Source organism: Cololabis saira, chromosome 10 (genome assembly GCF_033807715.1).
Source record: "Cololabis saira isolate AMF1-May2022 chromosome 10, fColSai1.1, whole genome shotgun sequence".
NCBI lineage: Eukaryota > Metazoa > Chordata > Actinopteri > Beloniformes > Belonidae > Cololabis > Cololabis saira.
The window spans coordinates 48235111-48260253 of record NC_084596.1 but is presented as its reverse complement, the minus strand read 5'-3'; the positions used below and the strand labels follow the sequence as shown (position 1 = coordinate 48260253).

At 40.0% G+C, this 25143-nt stretch overlaps 1 protein-coding gene across 1 annotated transcript; it reads left to right on the top strand.

The window, feature by feature from the left end:
- On the top strand, positions 1–23424 carry mplkip (M-phase specific PLK1 interacting protein). Its single transcript, XM_061731367.1, has 2 exons — positions 1–341; positions 22747–23424. Exons 1-2 carry the CDS (start codon positions 90–92, stop codon positions 22861–22863), a joined length of 369 nt encoding a protein of 122 aa, XP_061587351.1. The 5' UTR covers positions 1–89; the 3' UTR covers positions 22864–23424.
- The last annotated feature ends 1719 nt before the right edge of the window (positions 23425–25143 follow it).

Here is a 25143-nt window from a genome sequence, read left to right as displayed (position 1 = left end):
CGGTCCACGCGGTTCCGTTTGAGTTGGTGTTTGGTTTGTGGTCATCTCCACGCTCCTCCGTGTCTCCTCCTCTCCTCCTCCCCGCTCACATGGACCGACCTCCGCCCAGACCTCAGCAAAGTCCCGTCGCTCCGCGGCCGTCCAGTCGGTTCCCGTCTCCGTCCTCCTGCTGGGGTTTCCCGGGCGGTCGGCCCCAGTCCGCGGGCTCTCCCCGGGGCTCTCCCCGGGGCTCTCCCCGCGGCTCTTCCCCTTACTTCCCGCGGTCTAACCGGGGCTTCGGGAGAAGCGACGGGTTCCGGCGGCCTCAGTCCTACAGCCCAGCAGGAGCTCCGTACATGCAGGTAGGGTTGCCACCTTTCACAAATAGAAATAAGGAACGCCCCGATTTCAGCAGCGCAGGAGCCAAAAAAAAAAGACCCAAAACTTCTAAACTGCATAAACATGTGTTTATTTTATATGAAAAAACGTGCACTTTAATAGCATTGAACTTGCATGACTGTACAGACCATAGATATAAAGGCTAGATGACTCGCCCGCGCTGCTGCCAATGCAGAGCGACGTCGTCACACGGCGGCCATCTTGCTACAGGCAGCTCGCTCACTCATAACATTGTGTTTAATGGTGCATGTACTGCTTAAACAACTTTAACCTGCTCCATTTTCAACAGATTTTCAAACAGTTTGGTTTGTTATGAACGTCAGAGATGTAGTTATGACACTGCACACTTGTGAATAATTATAGACATTGACAAACGCACTTTTATATGAAAATAACAAGAAACAGATTTCTATGACATGGTATTTATATTAAATCAATATTTCTATAGTATTCTTAGTAATATTTATATTTACATTATAACATATATATATATATATATATATATATATATATATATGTCATAATATACTATAATATCCACCTTGAGTCATCTAGCCTTTATATATATATATATATATATATATATATATATATATATATATATATGGCACAGACAGCCAACCATATAGCAGCTGAAATAGCCTCCTATGTCCACATCAGCCAAGGTGTAGAATATAGCTACAGGTGAAGAATATGGTGTAAAAGTTAACTTATTTCAATAATTCAACTAGAATATGGTGTAAAAGTTAACTTATTTCAATAATTCAACTAGAATATGGTGTAAAAGTTAATTTATTTCAATAATTCAACTTAAAAGGTGAAACTAATATATTACCTAGTCTTATTACATGCAAAGTAAGATATGTTAAACCTTTATTTGTTATAATTCTGATGATGGAATTGTCTATTGATTTCATAAAATATTCTCTAATTTATTTTTTATTTGGGGTTTTCATAAACTGTGAGCCATAATCACCAAAATCATAACAAATAAAGGCTTGAAATATCTCACTTTGCATGTAGTGGGAAATAATATATTTGTTTCACCTTTAGTTAAATTTACTACGAATTACGTTTTGCAATATATTCAAATGTTCCGACCTTCACCTGTATATTATGACATACATAAATAAGAGCATAATATATGTCCGTATTGGTTCAATACGGAACTTTTAATTCCCAATTCCTACCTGGAGGTGAAGCCCGAGTCCTCCCCGATGTCTGGCATATATATATATATATATATATATATATATATATATATATATATATATATATATATATATATATATATATACATATATATTAGGGGTGTAACAATATATCGTGCCACGAAACGTGTCGCGGAGGTGACAACGTGTATCGCGATATTGGGTTATAAATATTAATCCATTGTGTTGACTAGTAACGCGCAGCTGACCGCGCGTGGCGACCGCGCCTCGACCCGCGGACCAAAATCCTACTACGCTCAGAAGAAAGTAGTACCTTTTTGCGGTCCCAATCACAGGACTATAGCGGGGTTTTGAGCTCTGAACTTTTAAGTCTGGTGTAGAGTTAAGCCTTAGCTTATTAAATTAAACCTTTTTCGGGTCGTGAGTAGGATAAAGACTGGAAAACCTCTTCCGAGTTGGAGTGTACTTTAATGTCCGCTCAACAGTCTAGGATTTTAGAACATCAACACAGCATCTAGTGCCGTACTGTGGCGTATCACTCCGCCCAATCTAAAACAGACTAATCACTACAGATAAACTGACTAGTGTCATTATAGTCCCTGATTTACATCAGAATATAAAGAATACATTTATAAAATAATGAACCCTGAATTACCAAAATAACCTTCTTAACAAAAATAAATCTCCTGTTACACTTATAGTGAGCATAAATCAATCTGTTTTATGATGTACAATTGTATGTAATTATTTACTTTTATTTATGTATTTAATTTTAGTTGTTAAATTTCTGGAAAAGAAAAAAGTCAAATCATACATGAGAGAAACTATTCAGTTTGTGGCAAAATATTTTTATTGTATGAAACTGAAGATGCATAATGCAAACCTGACATTTACTTTTAGTTCAGTTTGTGGAAAATGGTTGGCCTGGCTTTCTCTTTAAAACTTAAACACTTTGAAAGCATTACAAACTGTAACAATAGGACAAACGTACAGTATTGTTTTGTATTTTGTGTCTTTCAAATAAATTACCATTTTTTTTCCAGTCATATGTTCCTCATGCAAGGTTGTTAAAAAAAAATACTGCTATAATATCGTATTGTTATCGTGACCTCAATATCGTGTATCGTACCGTATCGTGAGATTAGTGTATTGTTACACCCCTAATATATATATATATATATATATATATATATGTGTGTGTAAATAAAGAAAGATCTGGGCCCAGGCGCAGCAGGTCCTGTTGTCCCGCCACAAAGATTTTGCTGGCCTTAATGTTTCCTGTATTTTATTTTGTTCATTATTGTTAGATTTAGTGTTGATGTTTGTGTGACAGACGTGTGTATGGGGTGTTAATGAAAATACGGGACAAATCGCGTCCCTCAAATACGGGACGCAACATTTTTTTCTCAAATAAAGGACAATTCCGTATTTTACGGGACCGGTGGCGACCCTACATGCAGGTCAGTCCAGCAGAAGCTCCATACATGCAGGTCAGCCTCCAGCAGCAGCTCCATACATGCAGGTCAGCCTCCAGCAGCAGCTCCATACATGCAGGTCAGCCTCCAGCAGCAGCTCCATACATGCAGGTCAGCCTCCAGCAGCAGCTCCATACATGCAGGTCAGCCTCCAGCAGCAGCTCCATACATGCAGGTCAGCCTCCAGCAGCAGCTCCATACATGCAGGTCAGCCTCCAGCAGCAGCTCCATACATGCAGGTCAGCCTCCAGCAGCAGCTCCATACATGCAGGTCAGCCTCCAGCAGCAGCTCCATACATGCAGGTCAGCCTCCAGCAGCAGCTCCATACATGCAGGTCAGCCTCCAGCAGCAGCTCCTTACATGCAGGTCAGCCTCCAGCAGCAGCTCCATACATGCAGGTCAGCCTCCAGCAGCAGCTCCATACATGCAGGTCAGCCTCCAGCAGCAGCTCCATACATGCAGGTCAGCCTCCAGCAGCAGCTCCATACATGCAGGTCAGTCCAGCAGCCAGGGCTCCAGACTAACTTTTTCACAGGTAGCACTGGTGCCACCTAGCTTTTCATTTAGTAGCACCAAAACAAATTAGGTAGCACCATATTTTTCATTGCTAACATTAGTTACATTATTAAGCATTAATTAACTGTTTACAGATTAACAATCATTATGTATAGGAAACACATATAGCCTACAGTTAGGCTAATTAATGTTTACTAGTCAGAGTTAGTTAATAAATTAAAAGTTGGATAATATAATTTATATAAATGCTTAGTAATGTTAATGTACTAACTAATGTTAGGCTAATTAAGGTGACTTTATGGTAAAGTGTTACCTCTGTGTTTTTATAAGATACCTGATCATTTACCTACAGAAATTAAAATGCTACATTTAGTCTGGGCTATCTCGCCCATCAGACAATCAGACAGAAAATAAAACAGCAACAAAAATAAATATAACCATAAATATACAGGACTGTCTCAGAAAATTTGAATATTGTGATAAAGTCCTTTATTTTCTGTAATGCAAAAATGTCATACAATCTCGATTCATTAAAAATCAACTGAAATATTGCAAGCCTTTTATTATTTTAATATTGCTGATTATGGTTTACAGTTTAAGAAAACTCAAATATCCTATCTCAAAAAATTAGAATATTCTGGGAATCTTAATCTTAAACTGTAAACCATAATCAGCAATATTAAAATAATAAAAGGCTTGCAATATTTCAGTTGATTTGTAATGAATCCAGAATGTATGACATTTTTGTTTTTTTAATTGCATTACAGAAAATAAAGAACTTTATCACAATATTCTAATTTTCTGAGACAGTCCTGTAAACTTGTTTGCGTCGTTGTGCTTGAACCACTTCTGAATATCCATGTAACTTTGTGTTAACGGAGCAGCAGAGAGCAGCGTCTTGCAGATCAGTGACGTACACTGGCTGATTATGGTTCCGCGTTGCACCAACGCAGATCTTACGGCGTAGGATACGCGGGGACGCGAACGTACGGGGCGCGTCGCCGCGTACCCTACACCGTAGGCTACGCCGATTTAACGCGGAACCATAAATGAGGCTTAACGCGGGCGCATTTATCAGTTTTCTTTTCGTCTTTTCAACTGAGCAAACACATAAACTGAGGGTGCAATGCTTATGCACCCTCGTAGAACCGGGCCTGCCTGTCCCTCGTATCTTAACCACGGGAACTGGCCAGAAAGCTGTACTTTTTTTTCTTCTCCCCACTCTCCCCCGCCTGTTTCGCCAACCTGTCACCCTCTTCATCAGAAGAAGAAGAATCCATGATTCTTGTTGCTCCCTCTGCTGACCCTCCTCCTCCACCACCACCAGCCCATCTTTCTTCTTAAAATAATCGACTATAGACCGCTTCATATTACATCTGCTTTGTTTACCTTTTTGAGCGTGCTGCGTGTACGCGCGCGTGCACTGCTGTGCACGTAACGTGCGCAAACCGTACCAGGTGCAGTCAGACAGGTATAGGACTCGCAGGAATGAGCCAGAAAGTAAGATTGTATTACCAACCACTCCATTAATGCACTAACACAGCCGAGTGAAAAAAAAATAAAATATTTTTTTTTTCCACGAGTCCTCTTGCAAGTAGCACCGGAGCGACCTCATTAAATTTTAACTCGCACCTCAATAAATTAGGTCGCATATGCGACGTAATAGGTCGCACTCTGGAGCCCTGCCAGCAGCAACTCCATACATGCAGGTCAGTCCAGCAGCAGCTCCATACATGCAGGTCAGTCTAGCAGCAGCTCCATACATGCAGGTCAGTCCAGCAGCAGCTCCATACATGCAGGTCAGCCTCCAGCAGCAGCTCCATACATGCAGGTCAGCCTCCAGCAGCAGCTCCATACATGCAGGTCAGTCTCCAGCAGCAGCTCCATACATGCAGGTCAGTCCAGCAGCAGCTCCATACATGCAGGTCAGTCCAACAGCAGCTCCATACATGCAGGTCAGTCCAGCATGGGTTCGCGGGACCGCTGTTCTGTCGGTTTCTGCTGCTTAGTCGGAAAAGGCTACCACCGCATAAACCAATAGCGTCTATCTGTCGATTTTTACTACCCTATCAAAAAATGCTACTTAATTGTTTTCTAATTGTGTTCTTAATGACCTGCCTGGTTAAATAAAGACGAAAGACTGAATGAATATCAGATAAAGTGATAGAATTGTTTTTTTTTTTCTTTATCGTATAATGCTCACAAAGTGTAATGCAATTCATGTCATGGGTCGTGTATTTTGAAGGATCAAATACTCAACATCCCATGTTATCCATTTTAAATCAATATTTCAGGGGCAGTTAAATTTGATAGTCCAGTAACATCCTATCAAATAATGCTCCCGTCACTTGATGCATTCAGGTAAGAGACTGATCTGAGCAGCAGGGGCCCCTTAGAGCAGGGGTTCTTAACCTTTCTGACTTTGGGGCCCAATTTTTTCAGTACAGAGTAGGGCTGCACGATTAATCGTTAAAAAATCGCAATCTCGATTCATGCTTGAACGCAATCTCATTTCCAAATGACGATGATTTTATTAAAAAAAAAAATATATATATATATATTTTTTTTTTGGCTGCATGGCTGCATAAAAAAGGACTAGGCCTATGTTCTAGGTTGTTGTAGTCCTGTCATGGTCAACTATCATGTTGTCATGTTTGTTATATTTTGTTAATGATTGTGGATTACATTTGGAGAAACATCTACCTTTGCTCATCACCTGACACATATTGCACATAAATATTGTTAAAATTGTTATTGTTAAAATTATTTAAAGACAAGAGAGATGTTTATTGTTTTTATGTTTAATGTCAGCTGTTACAGCAAAAAGCAGCCAGAGGAATAATTTGTTGCCTCAGAACTACAGGATCTGTTACAAGTCCCCTTTCTGAAAGGGTGTTCAACTCAGGGAGGAACAAATATTGTTAAATTGTTATTATTGTTTAAATTATTTAAAGACAAGACAGATGTTTATTGTTTTTATGTTCAATGTCAGCTGTTACAAAGTTGATGCCAGTCTTTTATCAGGCACCATCATATTTTTTGTAACGTTTACCTTTTGTATCGGCAGCTTCTTAATAGCAGCAAAAGGCAATGGGGGGTTCATCCCAGCCAGAGGAATAATTTGTTGCCTCAGAACTACAGGATCTGTTACAAGTCCCCTTTCTGAAAGGGTGTTCAACTCAGGGAGGAACAAATATTGTTCAAAATTGTTATTATTGTTTAAATTATTCAAAGGTTTGTGTAAAGAAGACAAGAGATGTTTATTGTTATTATATTTTTGTTCAGCTGTTGCAAAGTTAAAGTAATAAGTGCAATAAATTTTATATTGGAAAAAAATCGTGAGAGAATCGTGATCTCAATTCTAAGCAAAAAAATCGTGATTCTCATTTTGTCCAGAATCGTGCAGCCCTAGTACAGAGTGGCCCGGGGCCCATTGAATATTAACACTGTATAGCAGGGGTATTCAACTAAAACTTTAAGAGGTCCATTTAGAGAAAATTTACTCAAGCGAAGGTCCAGAACATCATGATATATATATATATATATATATATATATATATATATATATATATATATAGGCAGGGCTGCACATAATTATTTTGGTCTGGTGCTCAGAGGAGCCCCTGGATAAGTGACTTGGGGCTCCAAAAACGCGGTGACCCGTCTCGCCGGATCGATAAAAGAGGGATGCAGGAATAAGTTATAGGCAAAATGATATTTATTCACTTATAAAGATGAATTAACAAATTATGGGTCGGGTTACCCGGGCCTGGCGGGGCCCGCCGTGCAGCCTGGGGTGCCTTCTGGCGGTGCTGGACCCCCCCGGGGAGGGGGAAACGGTGCGTGATTGTATGTCTGTGTCGGTGAGAATGCGGTATGGAAGGGTCCTGCCATGGAGGATTTGAGCCTCCATTGGCAGGACATCAAAAACTTAATAATTTATCAATATTATATTATACAAAGATGGTTATTATTATTATTATTATTATTATTATTATTATTATTATTATTATTATTATTAGTATTAGTATTATTATTATTATGTATAGTATATTATATTATTATTAGTATAGGTATCGGATAGGTGAATGGATGAATGAATGGGATGCCTGGGTCTGGGGCCCTCCGTTGTCGGGCCTGCGCGGGTGTCGCCTTGTTGGGGGGTTCCCTCTCTCCGGGCCCGTCTCCGGTCCCCCCCGCTGCCTCTACGGCGGGGCGCCCCTCTGGTCTTGGGGGGCCACTTTCGTGGGGGACGGGTGCGCCTGCCCGCGTCGGCGGCCGGGGCGGCTCTGTCTCTCCGGGCAGGCTGGCCCCCTGCCGGGTGGGGGTCGTTGGCCTGAAGGGTGAGGGCCTCCTGGCCGCGTGTCCGGCCCGGACCGGGTGGCCGGGGATTGCCTGGGTCGCGGTCCGCCGCCGCGGGATCCCTGGCTGCTTCTTTCCGCGCCGTGGGGGCCCCGCCCGCGGGCCCCCTCGGCCGCCGCCGGGCGGGGGGGGGGCCTCGCAGGCGGTGGGTTGCCTCCCTCCTACTTCTCCCCTCTGTGGGGTTTGCCGGTGGCCTGGGTTCCGGGCCCTTCCTTGTCGGCCTCTGGTCTCGCGGGTGGCGGGGTCGCTCCCCCCCCTCCCCCACTATAGATACACTTCAGGTGGAGCTTTGTTTGGTTTATTTCACACACACACACACACACACACACACATACACACATATAGTCATTTAGTCACATGCACACACACACACACACACACACACACACACACACACACACACACGCATGATCATATACATACACACACACACACACATAGACATACACACTGGCTTGTTCACCTGCATGCTGGCTCTCTAGTTTTTGGGTTTAGGTAGCGGTAGCGATAGCTTAGCTCAGACTGCGATCAGATCTCAAGATTTAGGTCGATTGCTGTTCGTGTTTTGGATGGCTCCGTGCCGGTTTCGTGCTTTGTTTGTGGTTTTTTTTTGTTGCAGATTTCCAGTGCTTGACGTGTGTCTCCGTGTGTTCCTGCTTCCTGGATTGGCAGCGGATGTCGTCACCCCCCCCCCCCCCCCCCCCCACCCCCTCCCCCCCCCAAAAAAAAAAAAAAAAAAAAACACTGGGTTTGTATGTGTATATTTATGTATGTGTACGCATATGTGTGCGTATATATATGTATATATTACATATAGTAATAATGCACATATATACACTTTTGGTTTCTACCGTCATGGTATAATTCAATAATATGGGTGCAGACATGGTAAAAAAAAAAAAAAAAAAAAAAACAAATTATGGTGCGTGTTAGTCTGTAGAGTCAGTATAAAAGTTACAGTTTTTATCGGCCAGATTGGGATGCTCATGGCATATTTTGCACCTAGGGTTGCCAACTTTCAGAAATAGAAATAAAGGACGCCCCGATTTCAGCAGCGCAGGAGCCAAAAAAAAGCCCCAAAACTTCTAAACTGCATAAAAATGTGTTTATTTTATATGAAAAAACGTGTTCTTTAATAGCATTGAACTTGCATGACTGTACAGACAGCCAACCATATAGCAGCTGAAATAGCCTCCTATGCTACGTATGTCCACATCAGCCAAGGTGTAGAATATTGCTACAGGTGAAGAATATGGTGTAAAAGTTAATTTATTTCAATAATTCAACTAGAATATGGTGTAAAAGTTAATTTATTTCAATAATTCAACTAGAATATGGTGTAAAAGTTAATTTATTTCAATAATTCAACTAGAATATGGTGTAAAAGTTAATTTATTTCAATAATTCAACTAGAATATGGTGTAAAAGTTAATTTATTTCAATAATTCAACTAGAATATGGTGTAAAAGTTAACTTATTTCAATAATTCAACTAGAATATGGTGTAAAAGTTAACTTATTTCAATAATTCAACTAGAATATGGTGTAAAAGTTCGTTTATTTCAATAATTCAACTAGAATATGGTGTAAAAGTTAATTTATTTCAATAATTCAACTAGAATATGGTGTAAAAGTTAATTTATTTCAATAATTCAACTAGAATATGGTGTAAAAGTTAATTTATTTCAATAATTCAACTTAAAAGGTGAAACTAATATATTACCTAGTCTTATTACAATGCAAAGCAATATATATTGAACCTTTATGATATAATTTTGATGATGGAATTGTTTATTGATTTCATAAATTAATTAATTTTTTATTTGGGGTTTTCATAAACTGTGAGCCATAATCAGAGCAGCGTCTTGCAGGTAACTGCTGCTGCACGCAGTGATGGACACTGGCTGATTTATGGTTCCGCGTTGCACCAACGCAGAGCTTACGGGGTAGGATACGCGGGAGCGCGAACGTACCGTACGCGTCGCCGCGTAACATCATGCAGCCACTTCTTGGCGAACACACGTTTTCTGTTGGATTCGGGTAGTGGTTCAGTTTGGCGTCTCTTTGTAGTTGGTGGCGGTGGAACGCCAAAATAATTACTTAATGGCGCTTGCTTCTTGGACATTTTGACGAGACGTGTCGAGGTTTGTTCAGTAAAGCTGATCCTTACCTCTCTTCCTGCCCAACGAGCATGGAGGGGGAGTAAGGACGCGCTGTGATTGGCCAGTACCAACTTTGAGTGGCAGTTCTGGGGAAAAGCTCTCGCAATAGATTTTTAATATTAGTATTCTGGTCTGGCCACAACCAATAAAATGAGCCCCAGCTGTTGGTACGCAAAAGCGCTTCGCAGCACAAGATTGACAGCGCACTGTGGATTTTGACGGCGCATGCGCTCTGGCGGCCCACTTATGTGCAGCCCTGTATATAGGGCTGCAACTAACGACTATTTCAGTAGTCGACTAGTCACTGATTATTGAAACGATTAGTCGACTAATCGGATAATTAGTAATTTTTTCTTAAATTTAGTATGTTGCTTTAATTATGTGGCAAATGATAATAAACACAAGAAAGATGAGTACTTCAATGAAAAATACAGGACTGTCTCAGAAAATTAGAATATTGTGATAAAGTTCTTTATTTTCTGTAATGCAAAGATGTCATACATTCTGGATTCATTACAAATCAACTGAAATATTGCAAGTCTTTTATTATTTTAATATTGCTGATCATAACTTTAGAACTTTAGAAATTAGAATATTCTGGGAATCTTGATCTTAAACTGTAAGCCATAATCAGCAATATTAAAATAATAAAAGGCTTGCTATATTTCAGTTGATTTGTAATGAATCCAGAATGTATGACATTTTTGTTTTTTTAATTGCATTACAGAAAATAAAGAACTTTATCACAATATTAAAATTTGCTGAGACAGTCCTGTAGATATTTTATTCAACTTTGTTGCTGTTCATACAAAAAGTTAATAAAATGTCCTATCTAAAACCAAGGACAGGCACAGTGATCAGTCAGTATAGACATAAATCCATGAATAAATAAACCTCTGTCCATTATTTTTCATTTTTTTAAGGACAGGCAAATGTGTTATATAAAAAATAAAATAAAACAGCTTATATTTTTTCTCCATCAAGTGGGTGAAATGTGTTCTGGATGGCAGGACGTCTCTGGGTTGAACTGGTGTATCATTTGTTGAAACCGTCAGCATCAACCATGGAGAGCCTCATATCAGAGATCAGCTGCAGTATTGATCAGTGAGGGCAGTCGCCTGTTGCAGGAACACGTCTGCTTCTTTTGAAGAAAGGGGTCCATGGTGGCGCTTCTCTGGACTGCATGCATTTAATTTAAAATAATTTTGTCAGGCACATTCAGGCATAACGTTAAAGCTCTCTTTTAAAGCCAAAATAGGCTTAATATCTTACCAAGGCGAGTCAGTTTCATTCAAAACTCTGAGGTGCTTTTTCTCATCAAATGCTCGTGCATTACCGACGCGCTCCCGTGATAAGCAAGGCCTGCTTTGCAAACCTTGCAAGTCATCTTTTTATTTACCGTATCGAGGCTAAAATACTCCCAAACTTTAGAAGTTTTGTTACATGCAGCTGCTGGACAGGACGCGGTCATTTGTGTTTTCCCGCTACCGCTTGGCAGAGACGCTATCGCGCATGCGCGACTCTCTGCAGAGATTGTATTGAAGTGAGACGCCTCACTCCATAGGAAAAACACGTCTGGCGACAATTGTCGACAATGGAATTCATTGTTGCTAATGCAGCCCCGCGGCCCACATGTACAAAACAGAATTCTTTTTGCGGCCCTCTAGGTGGCGCTTGCGGCCCAAGCTTGGGCCGCGAGCGCTCTGGAAGAGAAAAGCCTGAATTATGGTTCCTCGTTAAATCGACGCAGAACCTACGCCGTACCCTACGCCGTACCCTACGGCCACTGCAGGATGAATATCAGCATATTTATACCCCCCAATTTATCCATTTTAAATCAATATTTCAGGGGTAGCATACCGGTAATTTGATAGTCCAGTAACATCCTATCAAATAATGCTTCTGTCACTAAATGCATTCAGGGCACGGGAAGCATCTAAAATGATCTCTGCTGGCCTGATACTGCGCCGCAAAATATGTAAAATTATCTCTGCTGGCTTGTGTGAGTGTGTGTGTATATATATATATATATATATATATATATATATCTTATTTATTTTGAGGATGTTACTCACCGTTAACTGCAGCGTGGACTGAAGGGATGCATAAAATTATGGGCGTGACAATCAAACTGAAAATGGACCACAATCGACCGAACCACAAAGTAGCAGATCTCAAGGGGTAGCATGGATCGACGGAACACCGGGACCCGGGTTGAGTCTCAGGGCTTTCACCCACAATCATTGTTGTTGAATGTGTTCAATAGTTTCCAAACAACATAATCTAGTGACTCCAAACCGAAGCCCAACTGTTGCACTGAAAGAGTTCCTGAATGAAGTTTCACAGAGTTTTTGTGCTCCACGTCTATCGACATGTATGCTGAAATAGTTTTAGTAGCGTTCAGCTCAAGATCATGTGTCTTGTCTCATGCCCCTTATGGCACTTTTCCACTAATATCCCAGGCAAAAAAAAAGCATACTTTAGCATAATAAATTTCAGCACACTTAGTATACTTCATAAGCACATAATTATTGTACTCAAAGTGTGTTATTTTCGAGTACTAAAAACGTACCTAGTATTCTAATGATATATTATTAGTGCTACTTAAGACATACTTAAATACAACTTAGTGTACTTGACTGTACTATTTTGAGACACCATTAAGATCAACTTAAACATACCTAACTACAACTTTCTCTACTAATACTGTACTTATTTAAAATGTTCTTTAATTCGATTTAAAGTATACTTTAATCCACTTTTCAGATTACTATTAATACATTTAGAATATACTGGAAATTTCTAATTTAATCATAATGTGTTGCCATTGCATTTAATATATTTACAAAAATGTAATAAAAATTAAAAAGTTGTACTTAAGTATATTATAATCATCTTAATGGTGTCTCAAAATAGTACAGATAAGTACACTAAGTTGTACTTTAGTATGTCTTAAGTAGCACTAATGATATATCATTAGTATACTAAGTACATTGTTAGCACATCGAAAATAGTACACTGAGTACACTAATTATGTGCGCAGGAAGTATACTAGATGTACTTCATTAAAATACACTTCAATAGTACACAGAGTGCAATTTTTTTCATAATTAATTTGAAATTAATTTTAAGTAAACATAAAAAATAATTAGAACATACTTCGAGTAGAAAAAAAGTTTATTTTTAACATGCACGGCATTGCAGGAAAAATTTGCAAAGATCAAGTACATTTAAGTACAACTTAAAAATGTACAGTTTAGTGTTGGTACATCTAAACAACATTTTCAAACAGTTTCTCTTCATCGTAACATTTTTATTCAAATTTGGATCATTTGACCCCAGAGAATTATTTTTAGTAATACTAAGTTCACAAAAAAAAGAAAAAAAGTTTATCAACAAATTTTACAGAGACCTGAACAGCTTGATCTTCAGAAGAAACAATAGATGTGCTAGCTGTGCACCGCAGAGAAGCTAGTAATGACAGGGATGAACATTAAACTGACTTTTGAAACATTGACACAGTTTGTTTAAACTCAAAATGTATGTCCACCAAAAAATAAACAAACAAAAACTATTACAATCAGTTACTGATGTTACTGCTTACTGTTTCTTTTTGGTCACAAAATTCTCATTGTTGCATTTTCTCAGAATCACTGCTCTCACATCAGACACAGTTGTTCCTGGAAATTCAGCAATAACTGTATCTGTAAAATAGAAAAGGACAAATAAAATGGTATTACAAAATCATGCTTTTCCAGAGTTATCACATTAGCAAGAAGGGGGCGTACATACACAAGGAAAACCTGAAACATGTTGCTTCTGGCTATGGGCAAGGGTGGAGGCAGAAAAACCAAATGATAATAAGGAAAAATAGACTTAACCAATACTTACCAACAAAAGGCACTCAGCTTTTCCGGATGTAGCTGCTCTTTCGCTGTTCCAGTAGGCCCTGATTTTCCTGTTAGAGTATAGGATGCCAACACATCCCGCCCAAAGATGAGCACAGCTAATTCCTGTGTGAACAGGGACATTCTTGTTCGGTTTAGTCTTCGGAAACAGCTTCTAACAGTCAAGTAGTTTACAATAATTTTGGATGAAATGTTTCCTGTAATAAAAATGCATTAAGTATTTACAAAATGTGTATAAATGCAAAACATACCATTTCTGGAGCAGGACTGGAAGAACCAGAACTTGTACTGTCAGTGTCCATGAAAGGTGGCATTCTCTTCATGGTTGTAATAAGATCTGTGACACACTTGACTAAGGCTGGTATTTCTGCATTAAGGAAAAAAAACACAACAGTCACAGATATATGACAGATAAGACTCCTATCGATGCAATTACTGACATTAACAACATAAACAATTCTTCTTTGTATGAATACCTTTCAGAGCATCCATCACTTCCTGTTGCACGTTAACACTGGATCGATCCATCAGGACACTCTCCTCTTCTTCACTTGCCCCTTGGTAGAGATCCTGCAGAAATCAAAATGTCAAAAATGCTATGTTAGTATGACCACCTGGAAGCAAAACAGGAATTACCATCATGGAGATGTTTGCATCCACGAACCAGTAAATATGCAGTTTCCATCCATGTTTGTTAATAGTCATATATGTAGTGAATACTTTGATGGAACAATTTCACACCTGACAGGTTTGTGGATGCAAACAACCACATACTGTAGGAGTAATTCAAGATTCTATAGGGCCCTAACATAGATTGTTTTAAAGCAGGAGGGGGCGCAGGTGAATTTCAGGGCTGTGTCACGCAGATTAGCGTCCCTCCGGTAAAATTCCCCCTGGGTTTACGTTCCTCTTCCCCATGATAGCAGCATTTCAGTCAAATTATGTCATTTTCCAGGATATTCCATGTTAAAAAGTAGATTCCATTTTTATTGCTCAATTCCGTGATCGCGGAAACCATAGGGCCCTAATTCTAGTTTCATTTCTTGCGTTTTGTAAATACTTACAGTTGATCCCGAAGCCTGAGGTGGGTCAAATAAGTCCACATTGGTGTCTATGTCTGTATCGTCTTCACTTGTCAAGGGGGTGGAGGTTGTTGGATTTCTTCTCAGCAGTGAGGATTTCAGTTGGGAAAGGACTCGTTCTCTTGCAGCCCTTGTCATCTTTGGCTTCTTAAACAAATGGCAGGAAAAGTAAAATGTTAAACTGCAAAGGCAAGAGAGGGGTAAATATCCATCTTTGTAGAAGTTTGTAGAATCTATAACCGACTGTACAGCTTATTAAGGTATTGTCAGACTAGGGGTGGGCGGTACACCGGTGTCATAGTCATCACCGGTGTGACACTGCGCCACGACATGGATTTTGCAATACCGTCAAAACCGTAATAAATCAATTATAAAATAATAAGCCTAAATAAGGCATTACATTTTCTTCAAACGTTCAGCTGTGGTCTGAATACCTGTCCTTATAAACTATAGGCTATATCTTGTTGCAAATAAAAAAATAAAACATATTTATCAGCTTTGCAGCTGGTAAAAAGGGAGTGGCCATTAAATTAGCGTGACGAGCACTTAACCTGGGCAATCAATAAACGACTGGTGAAACATCATAAAAAAAAGATCGGGCTTGTAGCATATTATCTGAAAAGAGATGAGTGGAATGGAGACCGAGGCCGTTGGAGAGGAAACTCGTTCCAAAAAGAGGAGGCACCTCCGTCATTTCGAACTGGTTCGGTTTTAAATCATCCGACACGGAGCAAACTTCGGTGATATGCAAGGTTTGCCGCCGTGTTGTGACAGCAAGAGGTGGAAACACAAGCAACCCGTTTCATCACTTAAAAAACACGCACGCCCGTGAATATGAAGAGGCAACCCGGGCCAAAACGAGCGCAAGTGGGACCAGCAGCGGTCCCAAGACTACACAGCTTTCACTGCAGGCATCGTTTACTGCTGCTACACCTTACGACAAGAGTAGTAAGAAATGCAGGGCTTAAAGTATTCCGGCACCGTGCCGGATCTCCGGCGTACGGAGTTTTTTTTCTCGGCCTGCGAGTTTAACTGCTTAAAAAAAAAAAAAAAAAAAAAGTTTGAGTCAACCGTGTTCGTCTACCAATGGAATGAGAGGAAAGCAGCTCTGGCGCTCAACGAAACTAACACTAGCCAATCAGAAGTAGAGCTGGGCGGGTCTTTGACGGCAGCGGAGCGCAGAGCGCTGTTTCAACCTGCCGGAATACGATTCACCGACTTCAAGATGGAGAAAAAATTAATGAATGTCGGTTTATAAGAATCTTTTTGCCCAGAAGAAAAAAAGAGTGACAAAAAAATACCAATAACCATGTTCTTCTCTCGAAAAAACACACCTGTACCGCAGGCTTTAGAAGAAAAAGACGCTACAGCGCGAGTCGGGATGCAGCGGCTCAGAAGAGCAGTGAAATACGTGGGAGGCTGTGCCGATCTCCGCAATTTGAAGCTTTGTATAATAATTGTAAAAAAAAAAAAAAAAAAAAAAAAAAGAGTTTCTACTATCACTTATCATGGGTTCTTTTTGGAACGTAACCCCCACAAAAACAACGACAGACAGACAGACACAGACAGACACTATATATCGCAAAGGACATGGTGCCCATTCAAACCATGGAGAGAGATGGCTTCAGACATGTGGTTCACACTCTGGACTCAAGATACCAGCTGCCTGGTCGGAAATTTTTTAGCCAGAAGTGTCTGCCAGAGCTGTACACGGAGTAAAAGTACACATTATTACACTGTTCTTGTGTTACTAAACTGCTAATTTTTGTTTTGTTGTACACTGTTAAGTAAGATCTTTAGGTTTTTTGCCAAATAAATATGTTGAGAATGCATAATACTCTCCCATGTCTCTTTTTGATAAGGATACCTACCATTTACTTATTATATTATAAAAATATTAACCTTATTCACATAAAGGGACAGGACAGGCTACTCCTCCCAAAACATTATACCGTCACCGTTCAGATGAAAAATACCGTGATATTAATTTTAGGTCATATCGCCCACCCCTATGTCAGACCATATTTCACCAGAGGAACAGTACTCACTAGGGCTGGGCAATATGGCAAAAACTTTAATCACCATATATTTTTTCCATATTGATCGATCTCTGTATTTATCACGATATGTAGTTTTTGTTGATGTAGCCAGTTTAGGGAGCATCCTGATTGATACTTGAAAAAAAAAAAAGTGATTCATTAAAACTTAACAATAAAGTTTAATAACATCAAATATCATATTTTACTTTAAAAGAATATATTTAAACATTTTATCGCAATCCCGAATCAAGATTGTATTATCGCCCAGCCCTAGCACTCGCATACAGTTTTTACCTTTTACAATACGCCCAAGTTCAATTTAATTAATTTTATCTTTTCATATCATACAATGTGTCATGTTTTGTAGTATTTTTAGTACTTACTAGACAGTCAGTATTTCAAAACTAACACAGCTGGAGTGCCACCATCCACTTCTGCAACTGCACTGCTGTCAAACCTAAAGCCACTTATAATGAAAAATATGTTGTGGCAGGGTGGAGGTGCAGCCACTCAGGTTGATTAGGGCACAGGTGTTCCCAATCAACCTCTCTGTCCTGTCGGTCGGGCCCCCGTAGCACTCGCCCTGCTACATATGTCTTATCCTCCCACAATATTCCCTTATTCCTGTAAATACTTATTTGTTTGAAGAACTTGTGATGGGTCAATCTGTGTTTCATCTTCATCTGAAGTGAGACTGGAAGTTGCAGTAATTCTTTTTTTCTGTACCGAAGAGAAAGAATGTATTATGACAACATATGAACTATACCACAGATGCTTTCTGGTGAAGAGATTTTTTTAGAAAAACATTTCAACTATAAAACATCATAGTATTAAAGTGTCATAAATTCATTAAGGATTTTATGTGTATGACATGACCCTCTTCTTCTCTTTCATCTTTGCAGCCAGCAGGAGAAACAAAATGTTTTACTAGCTACTGTAGTGCATTTTGGGATATTCAAACAGATTAATTCATCACTCAAGGTTCTATAGTTTCAGACAAAAATAATTCAATGGGTGACATTCACTTCATATCATTTTTCATAAACAAGATGAGATAAGATATTAAAAGCATAACCAACCTACAAATAGGGATTTCAATGAATCAAGACTTTGGTAAATGGAGCAGCATTTTGAACCTACAGGTGTTTTAATCTAAGTTTATTTTCTAAATAAACTACCAACACAAGCAACAAAAATAACCTTTGGTTTGCTTCCGTCATATATTGTGGTACAAGGTGAGGTCCTTCTCCTTGCAACTGCCATGTGCCAGATGTCTTCGTCCTTGAGGAAAGCTTCTTTTCTTTCCATCAACTCCTTGTAGTTGTCTGTAACCACAACCATACACCAGACAAACTGTCAAAACCATGTTTTTTCCCTCTTTTGCTCAATATTTTAGATATTTTGTATGTCTCGTGAAATGCACCGCGGTCAATCTAATATTATACACAACAAGTCACTTTAAGTCTTTTTATAAACACAGTTACATAAAAATTGAAATTACATACAAGGTTAACATTAACAATCATTAGCATGAGCCACTGGCAAATTATTTATCAAATAATCACTAACACTTGGTGGCTGGCAAGTGCTAGCAGAACAAATTTGTACAAACAATTTTTTGTTCTTGTTCTTTTCTTTACATTGTGGTAATTGTCCATTTATGGTTAGCACCACACAAAACTTTTGCTAAACATGCTCCACACAGCATGCTCACAAATGTTCACACTAATTGACGCATTAGCTGCCGCCAACAGCTAGCTAGCTAGTTATTAGCTAATGCAGCATGTGAATGATAACTTTGCCTATTAACTTGTTTAGTCATTGTAGAAATAATATTCATTCATAAAATACTTCACACCGTGCACGAGCAATACAAACCTCCGAGTAGGAGCGGTTTTGCGGCCACCTTGTTTTTAGGTGCTTTCCTGGTCCCCCAGCACACTTGTATCCATCCGTCTTCACTCGACAGGTCCGGCCGTTTTAATACCTGAACAAGCTGCTGTCTGTACTGAGGTGTCACAATGTCAGTACTTTCCACGTGAATTGTGTTGTCCCTAAAATAAAACATCCTGAACTTGAATTGCGCCATTGTGTCGACTACGACGACGTTTCCTTCAGCTTCATTCAATCAGGTTGCATTCGGGGGAAACCAATCAGCGGCTGCGCAGCCACGAGTACTTCAGGGTCAATTTGAAAAATGTGGAAAATGTCCACCACATGCAAATTTTCAATTTTGACATTGAAAATTGTAAGTCTGTCAGACGCAGACTCTACGTTCTTGCAAAAAAAAAAAATTAAAAATTTTAATTTAATTAAATAAAAAAAAGTATTTGGTTATGTATTTGTTCTGGTTCATAGTGTACTTATGAAGAATACACTAATTTACCACTGAAGTAGTTTTTAATTATTAAAACACTTATTTTAAGTGCACTTTAACACTGCTATGCTAACAATGATATGAATTTTTTTTTTATAAAAGTAAACTTATGAAAAGGTTGCTAAAAGTGCACTTAATAAAGTAGATGCAAATATACTAAAATGAAACTTATATTTAAAGCATTCAAAGTACATAATAAATGAATATACTAATCAAACACTTATATATATTTCAATGTTAGTATATTTTATATGAATATACTTAATATGAATTTAAGTATTAGTACAAAGTAGTGTACTTTATCTAAGCAAACTGAAGTACTACTGAGGGAATAATATATTTGTAATTAATACATTTATAATATATTTTTGATTTACTTTATTTTAAAGGAGCTTGAAGCCGGATTGTGGCAGGATTTATGAAAAAAGTCCGTATACATTTTAAGTTTTCTAGTAATAATGTCGGATGAAGCGTTCCAAACCCAAAAGAATGAGCCCTCTAGTGCAGTGATTCTTAACCATAGGGCCCACACTTGGGCCGCGAGCGCCATCTAGCGGGCCGCCAAAAAAAATTCAGTTTTGTACGTGTGGGCCGCGAGACTGCATAGCAACTCCCAACCAAATGAGGAGAAGAAGACACTCAGCTAGCTGTACGTGTAATAGTAAGAGAAATGGTGTGTATTTACAGAGAAAATCCTTCATTTTGCACAGAGTAGGTTTAGATCCGCCAGGATTAGGGATCGATTAATTGGGTCTGCGCCCAGAGCGAGCGAGCGCGGCGTGATCATTTATCCCGGCGCGTCCCCGCGGCCGGGGAGGTCGGCTGAGGCTGCCGCTCGGGCGGCGGCTCCGTCGCTACTGCTGAAGGATGGTAGATGTAGATGCGTGGGCTGTCGTGTCTGCTGGACTGGACTGTTCGGACTTTCGAAAAAGCATCGGAAAGTAACTGCTGCAGCGCGACCAGAGAGCTGCGGTGCGGGCTGTGCCCGTCGCAGCTGATCAGGCTCGGATGAACCCGACACACTGAGTCCTGACAACTTATTAATGTAAATAACTTAAAGTAAAATCAAACTAAGTTTTGTCCTCGCTGTATTTTTAAATATGCAACCCGGAATGGACAAATTCATCCTGTTCAGTCTTCCCACTGGGACAAAACCAGTGTCTCATACGTTCAGAGACCGTGGCGTTCAAAGTGCGAAAGTGAAAGGCCACTGAAACAAAACACAAAGTTTTTCATCAAACATATCCACTCAAGTCTGAACTGAAGTCACAGAAAAATAAACTGACCATCTTAAAACATCTTGCCCATGTTGTCAGATACAGCTGTGAAGCAGCTTTCTCCACAGTGAACATAATTAAAACTAAATATCGTTTCAGGCTCATCAATGAGCACCTCCACATGCATATGAGAACCTGACACCATCCAGCCCAGATTTAAAGTCCTGACAGAGGAAATTAGAGCTCAATTCTCTCACTGAACGACAGAAAGTGGGGGCATAAGATTATAAGAGGGGAAGAAAGAAAAACTGCAAAACTGTTAAATTGTTAAGATGTGTTTATATTAATTTAGTATAAAAATGTGTTGAGACAATTAACAAAGAAAAGGGGAAATTCAAACTGCTGGTAGAGAAATAAAATAAGATAGCATTTGAAAAATAAAATCTACTTTATTTTTAAGAGAAAAAAATATGTTTAATTCAAGTTAAACATGTTAATTGGCAAATATGTACTTTTTTTAATATAACAGTCAGATGCAGATGTTGATACAACTATGAGGCTACTTGAATATACACACACACACACACACACACACACACACACACACACACACACACACACACACACACACACACACACACACACATATATATATATATATATATATATATATATATATATATATATATATATATATATATATATATATATATATATATATATATTATGATGTTCTGGACCTTCGCTTGAGTAAATTTTCTCTAAATGGACCTCTTAAAGTTTTAGTTGAATACCCCTGCTATAGAGTGTTTATATTTAATGGGCCCCGGGCCACTCTGTACTGAAAAAATTGGGCCCCAAGGTCAGAAAGGTTAATAACCCCTGCTGTAATGTATCTCTCCTTTGCCTTGAACAGGCTGTGTGCTGCAAAATGTGCTGCAATTCGGTCCAGAATTTCCCGCGCTGGGCTGCGGATGTGACGTCACATGACGCTGCATGCGCGTTCTCCCCGTTCTCCCGTGCCGGCTTCACTGTTGGCTGCAGTACCCCCAACGGCCGTCGTGGTGAAGGGTGGCGCTAGAGAGTCTCATTTCTTAAAAGGAGCCTCAAGCTCCTTTAACACATTAAGTCCAAATGTGCTGGAAATTTACTTTCAGAAAATTAAGTACATTTTTAGTACATTAAAGTATATTACTTTTTTACCTGGGATCTCAGCTCGACTCAACTCACGTCACGTATTTGATTGTGTATCTAAACGAAGAAGACAACACTAAAGATGTAGAACCTGGAGGAGATGATTATGACGCTTTTCCACTACTACCTACTAAGGCCGGCTCGACTCGCCTCGGTTTGGCGCTTTTCCATTAGGGGTCCAACGTGCCGAGTAGATACTTTCCTGTAACTACTCTGCCGAGGTTCTAAGCAGCTGATTCGGGCTGTGAAGTCATCACACTACAGACCACCGATGGGTTGGGGGGTTGGGAGTCTGAGTCAGGAGGCAGATATCGGCGAAAGAGCGACTCGCGGCTTCTTGTTCATTTTATTCGACAGGCAATGACAGCATAAGTCTGTTTAATGATCCAACTCTGAGGGGCAGATGTTCATAAACCTGGTGCTGAGGAGAGAATTAAAAAGGGATCTAGACGGGCGATAAGGAACGACCAAATCTACCAGGAGCTCTGTCTCTTCATAGCTGCTCACGGCTCCAGCTGACTTGTCAGCAGCACCGAGACAAACTAAAAAAAATTAAAAAGCGTCGCTGCTTGAAGCTTCTTTCACTCTAATTTTTTAACTTGATATTGAACACAAGCCACAGACCCAGCAGCACATCTATCATCTCCAGGTTCTACATCTTTAGTGTTGTTGTCTTCTCTGTTTAGATACACAATCAAATACGTCACAGCAGCTTCGCTCCAACCTCCTACTTCTGGTGCTGGATTGTTATGGAAAAGAAACCAGGCCGAGTTGAGTCGAGCCAAGCTGAGATGAGTAGAGCCCAGTAGGTACTAGAGAAAAGTGCCATTAAAAGGAATCAGAACCACTTTGTTTTTGTTCCAGGGTCGCGGTTCTGACCCGGTACAGAAGTACTTCAGTCCAGCCATGCTGCAGGACCCATGGACATCTCTGCAGCCCATTACACCGGAGGCCGCCGCCGCTGCCAGGAGGACCACGTGACCACAGTAATCAGAGATCCACAGATCTGATCAGCCAAAATCCCAACCAGCAGACGTGCAGCACCAGCAGTCAGGTTCTCTGCAGCTTCAGGGATCAGTCTCCTCATCAGATGCTTTTCTATACCATCAACTGATTTTTTTTTTTTTTTTTTATCCACAAATCAGATGTTTTTAACTCCTCTTTCTTTATTGTGTTTTTAGTCAGAAACTGAAGAAAGAAATGTACTTTTTATACAACAAAGTGGAAACTTCAGTCTAAACTGCTATGTTTTTTCCTGTCATCTCGTGGGGGTGGGGCGGGGGTTAGTCACCAGACAAATTCTGGCTTTCTTCTCAGATCCAGCCACTGTTTCTGTCAGCAATTTCTCCATTTAACTGACTGACGATTTTCAGGAGCTCAGTTTTTTTTGTGAGTCTCTGTTGAATGTAGGGCTGGGCGATATATCAAGTATATTTGATGTATCTCAGCTTCTACTCTGTGCGATGTACAAAATGACTAACGTGAATATTCAAGTATACATTTGTTTTTAGCCGCGGGCATTAAATGACAGACTTTTCTCACTCTTTCGTCTCGTCTTTCCTTCTCTGAGAGATAAAACAAGCTCCACCCAGTTACACGTCAGTCACGTGCTGTCGTGTGTGCATCATCATAGGTCCTGCTGGTGTCAGCGCTGCTGTCCGGGACCGCCGGTCACTTCCGCCCCGCTTTAACTTTAACTTTAACTTTGCCAAACTCGGCCTGTTTGCGCTGTGAGCTCATCCGCGCGGTTGCTACGCGCGACGAACTCTTTTCAAAGCAAACTGGTTTAATAAAGACGGGAGGGGATGTTTTCTCCTCGACTGATTTATGGTCCCGCGTTACACCAACGCAGAGCCTACGGCGTAAGTGCGCGTCACCGCGTACCCTACGGCGTAGGTTCTGCGTCGATTTAACGTGGAACCATAATTCAGGCTTTTCTCTTCCAGAGCGGAGAAACGTTACCTAGTGTTGCCTAAATGTGGCCACATGAAAACATTCACTATCATCGAAACAAAGTCAAACAAGACTATATGACGTCATATTTCTAAAAGTAAGTGAAAGTGATGCAAATTAAAGGAGGAGAGGATGAAACATTGCAGTCCCTACACCTACATTAGTCTGAATATAAAGGTGCTGTAAAGGCCCCTCCTGCTCAGAGCAGCTCATCCTGGTAAAACCTGGTTTTACCAGGTAAAACCAGGTAAAACCAGGACCAGAACATGTTCTTCAGACGGGAGTCAGATACAACGTGCACTTTCTGTTTTGAAATGACACTTTTTATGTTTGTGCCACTCACTGCTTAGTAACTGTTTAATAAATACAGTTTTGGTAAATTTGACTTATTCCCCCTTTTTGCATGAGTTTAAAATGAGCATATATTAATGCAGTTTGAACAAGAATGTTTTAATGTAGACATATAGAATCATCATACTGGTGTGATTGTAGCATCAAAGTGTTAATTCAAGGCAAAATATCAAGATATATATATCGTGTATCGTGACATGGCCTAAAAATATCGAGATATTAATAAAAGGCCATATCGCCCAGCCCTAGTTGAATGTGTTTTTTCAAGTTTACTCTTTGTTGTTGTGCAGGGCCGTGCCGCCCATAGGGCAGGTTAGGCAAATGCTAGGGGCGCCAGCATGCCAGGGGGCGCCATGCAACCAGCTGTTTTTTTTTTTAAATAAACTTTTGAAAAATTAGAAATGAATACACTAAAAAACAACAACAGTACATATATAGCCAAAAGTCTTTAAATAATTATTAAAACAGGAAATATGTTTTGATGTGGATGGAAATATGTTTTGTTGTGGTTTTCTGCCCAACCCTGGATGAAACCATCATTGGTAAGCTGTCATAATATTAATTATTTCTGATAACATTGTCATGACGCTGAATATATGGCCTTTCCTATATTGTTTGTTGCTGTTTGACCACCGTGTCTGATTGTGTTAAATACATGTCGTTGCACATTGTAAACTGTTGTTGTGAACACGTGTGTCAGACCCGGCGGCATGGGCGGGCATTGGGGGGCCGTGCCCGCCCACAGAGTCAGCCATGCCCGCCCTGGAGTAAAAGCAAATTTATCTGTTTATTCAAAGCTCTCAAGTCTCACGCATTGAGCGTCACCTGACATTTCTCACGCTGAGAAGTGATAAAGTCGAGCGCACAGAAATTAATACTGAACGGGCGGGGCGGAGGCAGATTTCTCTGCTGAGTTTACAGCGGTCCCGCGTCAGCGACCTACCAGCCAATCAGAAA